The 12207-nt window shown below is 48.2% G+C and overlaps 1 protein-coding gene across 1 annotated transcript in view; it reads right to left on the minus strand.

The window, feature by feature from the left end:
- Window positions 1–12207, minus strand: part of XYLT1 (xylosyltransferase 1) — a 127070-nt gene that overhangs the window by 79701 nt on the left and 35162 nt on the right. Inside the window, exon 2 of the mRNA XM_044433280.1 lies at window positions 1294–1828. Coding sequence (XP_044289215.1) covers window positions 1294–1828 — 535 coding nt within the window. The remainder of the gene's footprint in view (window positions 1–1293; window positions 1829–12207) is intronic.

Here is a 12207-nt window from a genome sequence, read left to right on the forward strand (position 1 = left end):
CACTGGTCGGTCATTGTTGCATTAAAATGTGAACTTAACAAATTTCTTGCCCATTCCTAATCGGAAGCTGGCTTCTCTTGGTTTCTGCCTGATGCTTGGACCACTACACCTGACTGGATATTAGCCTGTTTCCCACAGGTCTGCTTCCCACATTCAGGTCTTCTTTGGACCAAAGCCCAGAGAAGAATGGTTCTTAACCATTCACAATACCCCTCAGTATTTGGTCCCCAGCTTCAGCTCAGCTAGTACTCACTGGGAAAATCGTTCCTACAGCTCTGTGGTCTAGTGAACCTGCTCCCAGCATCCCATACTTAATTTTCCAGATGCTACCAGGGGAGTCACCATGAAGATGTTAGGTCCTCAAGTCTCCCAAAACCAGCCTGCCATTCCATATATATTCCCCCAGCTAATGCAAATGTATATTCTCATCAGGGGCTTCAGGAGTGCAGAACCTTCATCCCGTGGTCCGAATTCAGCCCATGGGGTGCCCCAATCTGCTCTATGCTACTCCGTGGAATTCCCCTAGGGGGCGGGGCCTTTGCGCCAAGCCCCACCCACTGGAGGAAGACTTCCACGAAGCAATGCGGCATTCATTCCCAATCGGAGATTGGCCGTCACCGTGGATGCTCCTGTCTGGCTGAGCCCATTTTCAGGGCCAAAAGAGAAGCGGGCACTTTGACGATTACATATTTCTACTTACACGTACATGTCTGTGCTCATCCCGACTCATAAGGATATAACAAGTTTGTTTAGTCCTTCATCAGATAATCAGGTGGCTTGATTAAATGCATTTCGAGTGCCAGTGAAAGACATCCCTGATTAACCAGGAAACGTCTTTTTCATACACCCCCGCTCTCCTGCCCCATCTTAAAACACTCATTCGCTCCTGTGTGCAGGAGAATGTCTTCTAAGATGACGCCAGCAGACATCTAAGGATCATTCCTTTGGAATGTCCTTTCTGCACTTAAGAAATCCTGCTTTCCCAGCCCTCATATACAAATTTATGCAAAACTTGATCAATGAAAACTCGTACCCTTTATCAGCTCTGCTTTTCTAAAAACTGGGGGACTGAACTCCGATTACAGTGTCTGCTAATATGACCCCTTCCAAATGGCTGGGACTACAGCTCCCATAAGACCTCAGCATCCATGATGCTGCCTCCCGCTCCTGGGAGTTGTAGGCAAAAGCTTTGGAGGGTCCCAGGCTACCAGTTCTCCTCCTGTCCAAGCGGGACAAAGAGGCTTGCTGCCTCTCCTTGCACGGAGTCCATCCTCCGCCCCTTGGCCGGCTTACCTTCCAGGGGACAGAAGCGAGTCACTCGCTCCGGCATAAGCTTCTCCTGCTTGTGCCGGCAGTAGACCTCGGCGATCTCCCGGTGGCACTGCTTGGACTTGGCCCTGGACAGAGCCGACAACGCCTCCTTGCCGGAGATCTCGCATTTCGGCAGCTGCTCGTAGCTGAGCTCAGGGGAGCCGTTTCCGGCCTTCCTCGAGGGGTGCTGCTTGGGGGGCCGGTGGGCGTCCCTCAGGTGGAGGCTGCCGTTGCTGCTCTTCGGGGCAGGGTTGGAGTAGGGGAGCACCTCATTCGAGCTCTTCCCCAGGAGCGAGTTCTCCTTCACCTTCTCCTTCTGCTCCAGCTTCCTCCGCAAGCGCTCCTTCCGCTTGCTCACCGGCTTCCTCACCAGCTCGGGCTGCTGGCGCTCCTTCTGCTTCTGCGCCCTGGGAGCAAAGTTGCTGTTGTCGACATTTTCAAAGTCCTTGGGGACGGAGTTCTCGTTATTGCTGTCCGTTCGCATTTTCTCCTTTGGCCGGTGGGAGAAGTAGCCATCCTAGCAAAAGAGAAGGGGAAAGATTTATTTTATTTTATTATTTTATTAATTTATTCATTGAAAACTTTTGTGCCCTGCCCTATACATAAAAGTCTCAGGAAGACAGACACGCATTCAATATTTTTGTGGGTGCAAAGTGGGCGGAGGGGAAGCCGAGCCACCGGCAGCCCAAGGACCAAATTCCATTTTGTGAAAGCTCTTGGGAGCTGTGTTGCCCGTGGCCAAAAATGCCGGCTGAGTGTATCCTAAAAGTCTTGCTGCAGGTAACCCAGGCTGAGGGGAGACCTTTCGGTCCTTCGGAAGGTGGTGGTGGTGGGGGGGGAACGATGCAACATCTGGGGAAGCAAGGAAGGGAGCCAAGGGAACGTGGGTGAGGCCGTAGGAATGGGGTCCGGTTGCCTAAGGAACCCCAGAGGGCCGGGCCAGAGCCGAGTGGGCAATTCAGTCCCTGGCCCTGAGCACCTGCAAGGAGTGGTGGACAGGGCACCTGCGATCTGGAGGCAGAATGCGGCCATTGCGATGAGCAACTTTTGACAGCTTCCTTGTCTGTGCATTTGTCTAGTCTTCTTCAAGAGCCATCCCGGGCTATCCCACAGGACCAATTCCTCCATCATCATCACCATCATGCCATTCAATATGGTGACACCTCCAAGTGGTTCTCATACAACAATGATAAAAATCACATTTAAATAAGCAATTAAAAACCGTTTCAGCCGGAGCAACAGTAGAAGGCGCAGTAGATGAGGAGCTGCCATCCATTCCAAGTCAGGGAAAGCTTGGACTGAATGGTGGGCGAGTGAAGCAAACCACCCCGGATGTGTCCACCCTCCGGCGGCACAGGAGGAGCTCCGGTACCCACATGGAAAAACCCATGTGCCCCTCTTGGACTTCGATGTGAAAGAGGCAGAGGAGGAAGTGTATGATGGCCTTTAGCACCTGGAGCTCCCAGCCTCTGTCTCCCGGCGGCACAGGAATGAGCTCAGATGATGGCGGTGTTGAATTATATCAAGGGGTTTTCAGAATGAGGTTTCCCCTCCACACCTCCACACGCTCCTTTCCTGGGTGTCACTTTTCTCTAGGCAAAGAAGCGAAATTAATTTGTTACACCAGATGAGCACATCTGTCTATCAGGCCCAGTTCCCCGCTTCCCTGTTCTGGCCAATCTCTGGTCACGCAAAGGGAAAGTATACTAGCACAGCCGGGAAGGAAAAGTATTCGTCTGATTTTGCAGCAGGCAAACAGAAAATACGGGTTAAGCACAGCTCACATTTTGCAAGCAGAAGAACATTTCTGACTGCTCTGCCGAGCTGGTTGGAGAATCCTGTGGGTAAGGGAGTGTCAGACAAGTGCATTCTTTGTGAAGAGTCTGAGTAGAGAAAGCTCTCCCAGTTGCAGCTGGGCCTGACTTTGCTTTCCACTCATCTGCTCGTTGCTCCTCCGAAGCAGATTTTAGGACCCCGTTCCCAAGGGAGCTGAAAAATGTGGCTTTCACCATCTTCCAATATGGACCATGGCCTTCTGGTTAGACATCCTGACAAGACGGCGGCTTGGAGCCACATGCCTGGCTTGCATGCACTTTCCCTTTCTCATGAACATCGGCGCCTTCTTTCGCCTCCTCGTTTGTGGCTTGCCAAGATGACTGAGTTGGTGAAACTGTGGTTGCTGCTGAATCTTGGAATCCTACATTAAAACATGGTTTGATCTGCTTCTAATTTGGAGCAGGAGGCTCAGAATTTAGGGTCTAAGAGAATTTCATTTCTGCTGACAAAGCATCCCCCATTTAAAGCACCCAGAGCAAGTATGAACACGTGTTTGCCCAAAATACTGGTGAACGGTATGCTCACATGTACCTCAGTCCTGATTCCCATTTGGACTGATGCGAGTGATCTCAATAGAGGGAGCCGTCCTGCTTCAGCCTTTGGAGATTTTCAGAAATCTCGGTGGATTTGTGCAAATCTAGGGAGATGAGTGCAAATCTCCCATTTTATCACTGCTGGATCTGCACAGGTTTCCCATTTGCAGAGTCCCAAATGGGAATGGGAATCCGGCAAGAGACAAGCTGCGAGGTGACCTGAAACAGTGTTTGGTCTCCCATCCCTGGACAATTGAGGGTTAACACAAACCAGGAAGCAGAGGAGGACTCAGCATGTGTGAAGAGGAGGGTATCAGAAATGTGCAACCCCATAGGACGCTGGGAATTCCCACGAAATAGGAATCGGTTCAGTCTTCTACAGCTTGACACACTTCAGTGGAGTTGGACTCCAAGTGTCCCCAGTCCACATGCAAAGAGTTGTAACCCAGCACAGTTTGGAGGCACCACGTTGAAGGAGGTTCAACTAATACACAATTTCAGTTTCAGGTTGTGGAAGTGTGTATCTTAACAACCTGAGACCCCGCGAGGGAAGTGCAAATCAATGTTACGTTTTCATGCATTCATTTTTGAACCTTAAGACGCTCTGCTTAAAATCAGAAAAAACAAACAAAAAGATCTTAGCCTGGCCATAAAGTAAGGGTTGATCTCCTCATTTGGGTGTGAACCTTAAGCTGCACCTTTCCAGTTCAGATGCCATGGGACAGTATGGTTGAAGAAACCAGAAAATGTTCAGGGAAGACAGGTGCGAGCAGGAAGAGGACGAGGAAGGGGTAAGGGATGAGCTTTTCAGCAGCTGGAAAGACCATCACCACCATTAAGAACGTTGGAGAGGAGGCTGCCCAAGTTTGTAATCCTGCTTTCAAGCTATTCCTGCTAAGTAGTTTAGTTCTTTTCTTGGTGTGAAAAGAAAATGTGATCCAAGCAGAGCAAGACAAATGTAAAAAGATGTAAAGCATATTATCATACTACCCAGAACTTATTTTCTGGATTCATTAACACTATTAATTATGATTAGCATCATTGTTAATTAATTTTAATAATGATTATTACCTAATAATCAATTATTAACATTATTATTCATTAGCAATGATATTAACGCTATCATTGCATTTGAATGTATCGTTTTCCTGCTTTTGTTATCCTAAACTCATTGCCACAAATGCGGGGAGAATCCTTCTGCTACTGGAACTTGGGGGTTTCTTTCATTTTAATAATATTATTTGGATGTTCCTGCTTTTGAAGTGGGTAGGATCTGGGCTCTCCCTTGGGTCCACCACAAAGAAACTGGCCAGAGCGAAGTTGCTGCTGGAATCTTCTTCATGATGGCCCAATAATTAAAGAAAAGTCTTTTCTGTGGAGGCATTCATTTGTTCAGAACAATGGAAAGGGCCAACTGAGCATCAGGGTACATCTCACCCACGTTCATAATTAATGCTTCTTTTAGATTACATCTTAGGCTTGGTAACATATCAAGAAGGGTAACATATCTTGAGAAATGCACCGGAGACCAGGTCTCATTCTCATCAGCTCCACTCACACCTGCTCATCTCTTTCTATCAGCTGCCTTTCCTAAATTGCTTCAGTGACTCTGAAAACAGATGTTCTGAGTACAGTTCACTGGGCTAAGCGCTCCATTTAAAAACCATGAACTCACAATGGGAGACAAGGTGAACTTTTGAAAAATAATAACACCCCGCCCCCCGAAACAAACTTGGCAACCAGCTACTCCTACTCCAAACATCTGTTTGCTTTACACAGAGGTGCACTTCCTCTTTGTGGAAGACCACTGTGCCCTTGGCCAGCCTGGCCGCAGCGGCTCCCAGGCCCAAGTCCCTGTAGGCCCTGGCTCCCGGGGGCAGCCTTATTCTGACGCAAACAGAGGCGGCTGCCTCAGGCGGCAGATGCTGGGAGGTGGCGTGGAGCAGAGAGCGATGAGCTCTGTATTCCCCAAGGCTGCCCGCTGCACTTCAGGTTGGTGTCGCACTGTCTCCATTGATAGCGGTCCATAAACTGCGACGTTTGCAAAATGCAGTGGCCGGGCTGATACGAGGGTCAAGAAAAGCCAGAACACAGAGCACCAGGTCTGGCCCACTTGCACTGGCTGCCTATAGGATGCCCACTTGCTCTTGTGCAGATCAAGACCATAATACCTGATGGAACATCTCCCATCGGGGGTCTATCGCATGAAATGAAGTCATCCTCTTGGACCCTGTTCCAGGGGGCTCCTCTAAGGGGCACCTGGAAGGCAGCAACCAAGGAGACGGCCTTCTCCGTGTTGGCCCCCTGATTATGGAATGAACACTCCAGTGAAGCCCACATGATGCCAGCGCTAAGCCCTTCCTATACTCTCAGGCATTTGACAAACTAGGATAGGTTTTTAATTAGGCCTCGGAATACTATTTGAATGCTGTCTGTATGTGTGCAGCTAGACTCGGTTTTTTTATTCATAAGGTCTTTGAACTTTGCAAACTACTCTGAGAATAATAGTTATTACAGAAATGTAATAAATGACATTAAATGGATGGAATAATGGCAGGTCCAGTTGCTCTCTGGGGGGTTTTATGTATGGAATGGGAAGGTTTGCAATCTGGTTCCTCATTTCATGCAGCAAATGTCTGGGGACAGCCCCGGTTTGGATGTGTTCCCAAACCTGGAATTTCCAACACGGTGTTCCAACATGTGCCCAGAAGCCACCCCACAAGGCTCCCAGACCCTCCTGGTATTCGATTCCTTAATAATATTTTTATTTTGGTTTGGTTTGGAGAGAGTGGCATGCGTGTTGCAAGGCGAAGTGACTTTTCTGTACGATTCACTAGTTTGCTTTCTAGGAAATGGATGCTTTGAGACTGGCTACTTGCCCATGGCCACCCTCTTATGAAGGAGCAAGGCCCTCATGGCATCCATTTTGTGAGAGTGCCCACAACGCTCTCTCAAAATTCCAGTGTGTCCATTGACCCAGAAAGTTGGAGAGCTTGCCTTAAGCTAGGCCATATAAATCCAAAGCAAGCTTTATCAGGCAAAGGGGAGTTTACGGCCAAGCAAATGAAACATTTTCCAGTGCATTGATTGCATACAAAAAGCAAAGTCCTGAGACCAAAATCTTAGCCTTATAGGATTGCCTGAGTCCAGATGCTTTAATTGTAAAAATGGCTGAAGAAACATAACAGGCTTAACCATGTTGGACAGAGGATATTTGATTTTATCCATCTCATTATGAGTAGCTACCGGGCTTTAAACTTTCCTTTAGGATTTTCCCCCTTGGAGTATCATATAATTTGCAGGATGACATATGATGTATGGTATCCCCAACCATCTGGCATCCACCGGTACAGAAATTCTGTCCTCTAGGGATTTTCCTGTCTCGCCCATCCAAAAAGTTGATTTTCATCGTCTGAAAATGCAGGGCTATAAAAGCCTCTTCCAGGAAAGGTGAAGAAAGCTCAGATAAACAGGATTTGCAGGATGGGAGAGCAATTAGAAATTCTACATCTGCAGCTGCTTCCAAGTCCAAACTATCAAACAAGTCCTGGAGCTGCTTTTAAAGAAATTTTGTGTGTGTCGGCAGCTGTAGATGTCAAGGGCCAGTGTGGTGTAGTGGTTAAGAGCATGGGACTGGGACTCAGATGATCTGGGTTCGAGTCCCCGCTCAGCCATGGAGCCAACTGGGTGACTTTGGGCCAGTCACAGACTCTCAGCCCAACCTACCTCACAGGGTTGTTGTTGTGGGGATAAGATGGAGGAGGAGAGATGCTGTAAGCTGCCTTGAGCCCTTTGTAGGAAAAAGGCAGGATATAAATCCATAAATAAATAAATACATAAATAAGGGGTCAAAACAAAGTCTCCCCAGGGGACATTTATCCACGTGTTTTGGGGACCATCCAAAGTGGCAACCCATAATCTCCAGACTTCAAGGATGATGGGCACCCTATGGAGGGCAGAAGCAAAGGTCCACCTGTAAAACTCCTAGATGGCCAACCTGAGCCACCTACCAGTTTTGTTCCAGGAACACAAGGAAAAGAGGCTGAGGTACCACCAAGGCTGAGCCTGTCTTTTCCCCTTCCTGTCCCCTAGAACAGACTGCCCCAACCTTCTGGCTTTCAGACACATTTGGACTGCAACACCCAGAATTCCCAGTCAGTGGCCCTGCTGGGTGGAAGCTCTGGGAGCTGCAGTCCAAATGTCTCTGAAGGCCACCAGCTTGGGGAAGGCTGCCCTAGAACATCCGCAAACATCATCTCCAAGGTTGCTGTTGTGGAAAGACCCACACTGGCTGAGGCTCGGAGGGCACAGTTCTTCCCACATCTGCTCTGAGGGCAGAGGGAGGCCAAGCCATCTGTGGAGTCCCAGCTCCGAGCTTGGGGTGAGTTTCCCAGAGTGTTGGAGTTGGGACTCCAACTTCTCCCACTGCGGTGCTCCCCAGACCAACCCGTTCTGCTACGTTCTGCCATAAAGGTGGTGATCTGGCAGGTGGTGTGGCTTCCTGACTTGTCTCAATTTTCCTTGCAAAATAATCCGCCACAGAAACATGACCTGGCATGGCATGAACCAGAGCTCTTTTGGACACGGAGTGGGGCATCAATTGAGCTAGAAAAGGGGGTGACGGTCAGGAACAACAGACGTCATCCTTTGCAGAGAAAGAACGCCGTTGCTGGCGCCAGGTCCAACACACCTGAAAAGTACCATTTGCCTTGGCGGAAAAGAATGTTTGATTAACCCCCTTTAACTTGGATGGCACGACAGGAACAATTTGTATAAGCACAGGTGGGGAGAAATAATGTCTGGGTTGGCCTTGGCAGCTGAGCCCAGAACAAGGTCTCCAGCCCCATCTTCTCCGATTTGCCACCAAGCAAAGCACTGTATCCTATGAACACTTTTGCTATCAAGCTCACTAATCCAAGAAAATAAAATTTCCTCCACAGTACACAAGCACGGGAATGGAAAGACCATGGGAGGTTTTAAAGGCCAAGGATAACAGCTCTTGAGATGCCCATCCCGATGCATAAATAACCGGGAAGTGTTCGTATGTACTCCACCTGCGATTTCTACTGATCTCGGGCTACCTGTAACAACTGCATCAGAGCCCTGTTTTGCAGAGTGGGCTCAGAAGAAACAAGCCACTCTCCAGGGGTTGTGTCTGAATGGGGGTTCTTGTTCAAATGCAGCCGCCATCATGCTCTCTGAGTGCAGCCAAGCTAAGAATCAGTGGAGAACAACTCGCAGTTCACAACCTAACGACAAAGCATTGGTTGATCACGGTCAACAAGCCGTGGCTCTTTAGGGCAGCCATGCTCAGAAAACATGGTGGGATCATGGAATAGGAGAGCCAGAAGGGGCCAGAAGGGCCAACTCCCTGCTCAGCGCAGTACACTAATTTACGGCATCCTGCTGGGATGACTGGCAGATGCTTTTTGAATGTCTCCAGCGAGGGAGAGCCCACAACTTCCCCAGGTAATAGGCTCCATTGTCATGCTGCTCTGGCAGGGAGGAAATTCTTCCTGGTGTCCAGTCTAAATTGGGTTTCTTTTAACTTAGATCCATTATTCCATGCCCTGAGCTCTGGAATGAGAAGCAAGAGATTCTGGCCTTCCTCTGATAGCCTTTCAGGTACGTGTAGAATGCTCTCCTATCTCCCCTCCGTCTTCTCTTCTTGAGACTGAACATTGTTTGTTTGTTTGATTGATTCTTTGATTTCGAGACTGCCCCATTAGCCACATGGCTGCCCGGGCAGGTTACAACAATAAAAAGCAAATAAGAACAATATAAAACAGTATAAATCATGAACAACAATAAAAGTGCACCCCCTAGTAATTCATGCCTCAACAACGCCCCATGGCTGAATGACAAAATCTGAGTATGAGTTATTGTGTTGTCTGAACCAGCCACGATATGGTCCATGGCCTAACCCTTTATTTAGTCTTTAGTCTAAACCAGGGGTCATCTACCCGTGGCTCCGGAGCCGCACGTGGCTCTTTCATCCTTCTGCTGTGGCTCCCTGCCGCTCAAAATATGTGTCACAACCCACCGGCACGCGATTTACTGAGCTTTTCAACCCCCGGTAGGCCAACCATGGATAAATCCAAGAAAAGAAAAGTTTCAGAAGGAAACCGAACGTTTAATGGTACGTGGGCAGATTCATGTGCTTTCACTGCTGACGAGACTGGTTTACCAGTCTGGTTTTTTTAGGTAAAAATGATATATGCAGTGTTGTCTTCATTTTAGATGTCAAAAGAGTTTTGTGGCTCCCGGTGTTTTCTTTTCTGTGGGAAATGGGTCCAAATGGCTCTTTGAGTGTTTAAGGTTGTCGGCCCCTGGTCTAAACTAAGACTGCTGGCTGGAGAATGCTGGAAATCGTAGGATTTTTTTCTGTCTAAAACTTTATACGATGGTGCCTAAGGGAAGCAAACCGCTGCCATTGAGATCTACATCTAAGGTCCTGCCACCCATCCCCTTCACATCTGTTGCACAATCCCTCTTAGCGTTAGACTAGGTGAACTGGAAGCAGGGACTTCTGTGCTGTGGCCCCAATGGAGTGGTATACCTTCACGCAGCCTTTGCCCGCCTGGTGCTGTCCAGAGTATTGGACTTCAGCTCCCATCAGCCTCGGCCAGTTTGGCCCATGGCCCTCCGTGGCAGCAAAGTGCAGGCCAAAACCTCTGCAGGCCAAAACCTTCACCTCTAAGGAGAAGGTTGGCTTAAGTGAATTTCTTGCAACGTTTAGATTGAGCTGAGTGAGAGGACAGGGTGGTTCAGCTTTCCCAAACTACTGGGATTAATGGGACATGTAATCCAATGCATCTGGCAGGTACCTGTTTGGGGAAAACTAGGATTTTGCTATATTTTTATTCATCTTCCTTCTCCTGCTCTGCCCTGTTTCTTTTTTCCGTTTATTATGTGACAGCTGCCTTGAATTTCTGGAAAGGTAGGACGCAACCCTTTCAAATGTTGACATGGAACATACAGAAAGACAGGCTATAATGAATCCAAGCAATCCTGAGATTGGGGTTTTTTCTAATGCTAATACCCTTAGCCTCCACTTTGCATTTCGCCTCCCTTGTCACATCCGAGGCTTTCTTTGGCAAAACAAGCTCCCCCCCTCTCTGAAGGGGGGGGGGGACCCTGTTCTGTCTGGGAGAGAGAGAAATGGAGAGATGTTTTCTCCAACCCAGTCATGATGAAAAAAAAAAGCAACCCCAAAAAAATTAATGAATTTTATTGGAAGAAATAGTTCATACACCATAAGTCTTCTTGGAAAACTCGCCATTTTGGCAGATCTAGAGAAGAGCAAGCCAAAGAGAGCAGATGGGAGAAAGAACAGATGTTAATTCCGTTTGCTTTTTCCATATGCTGTCCTCTTTTTGCTTTTTATTTTTTTAAGAAGTAAATTGCACTTTAATAATGGTTGGTTTTTGATAAATCCAAAAGCTTGGGGCCGTCACTGAGGAAATACCAAAGGACTTGGTAGCCCCTCGCATTCTCTTCCTTCTCCTACCCAGAGAAACTGTGTGAACAACCACAACGCCTAAAAAAATACTCAGACCCTGAAAGAAGATCAACGCTCATGGATGGCACAGCTTCCCATCTCACAGAGGGCCTTTGTTTGCCACAGAAATGGAGCACCAGGAAGAGATATTTACAAAACAAGGCAAAACGGGAGATCATTATTGCAAGCTTTTCAGATCCCTGGCCAATGTTTTGGTGGATTCACAGACTCACAGGGGATGGGGGAGACCCAGGGAACAACCCCCTGCTCAGTGTGGACTCTGTACTGCAGGGAAGAGCTACCGCGGCCTGGACAGGCAGACATCCAGCCCCTGAGGGAATGCAACCGGCAAAAGAGAGTCCCTCACCTTCTGGTACGCAGGGTGATTAGCTATCACTGGAGCATATGCACAGATAAACTTTGGGGAAAAACTGCAGTCATCCTATGCCTGTTTAGGAGAAAAAGAGTCCCGCAACTCCTGGCATGTGATATGATTATGATGATGTCTGAATGCAGCTGTTCCCTTTTGCTGCGAGACCTCAATAGCACAACTGTTATTCCCCTTGGATCTGATGTGTCTCCTGCCATAGGATCTCTGTAGAGCTGCTTCTCTTCGTCTGTGTGTGCAATGACTTAACGAAGATGTATCAGGATTTACTGCAATTTTGCACCAATGCCAAAAGCACTCGAAATCATTTGTTCAGCTTCCTACTATGGGATCAGAGCTGGCCCTGCCATAAGGTAGAACGAGGTGGTGGCTCCGGGCAGCGTTTGTTCCATGCACTCTCATCAGCTTCCCCCTTTTGCCAATATTAAAGTAGCATCCACTCAGGTTGGGATTTTATTCTTCATCATCATCATCATCAACTACATTTCTATACCACCTGCAGCTGAAGCTCTCTGGGTGATTCACAGCACTCCCATCCGGGTTTCAACCAGGCCTGACCCTGCTTAGCTTCCAAGATGAGGCAGGATCTGGCACTTCAGGCTACACGGAAGCTGTTCATGGAAAAGGGAAAGCCTTCT

The sequence above is a fragment of the Varanus komodoensis genome, unplaced genomic scaffold (assembly GCF_004798865.1).
Source record: "Varanus komodoensis strain SLA01 unplaced genomic scaffold, ASM479886v1 scaffold26, whole genome shotgun sequence".
Classification (NCBI taxonomy): domain Eukaryota; kingdom Metazoa; phylum Chordata; class Lepidosauria; order Squamata; family Varanidae; genus Varanus; species Varanus komodoensis.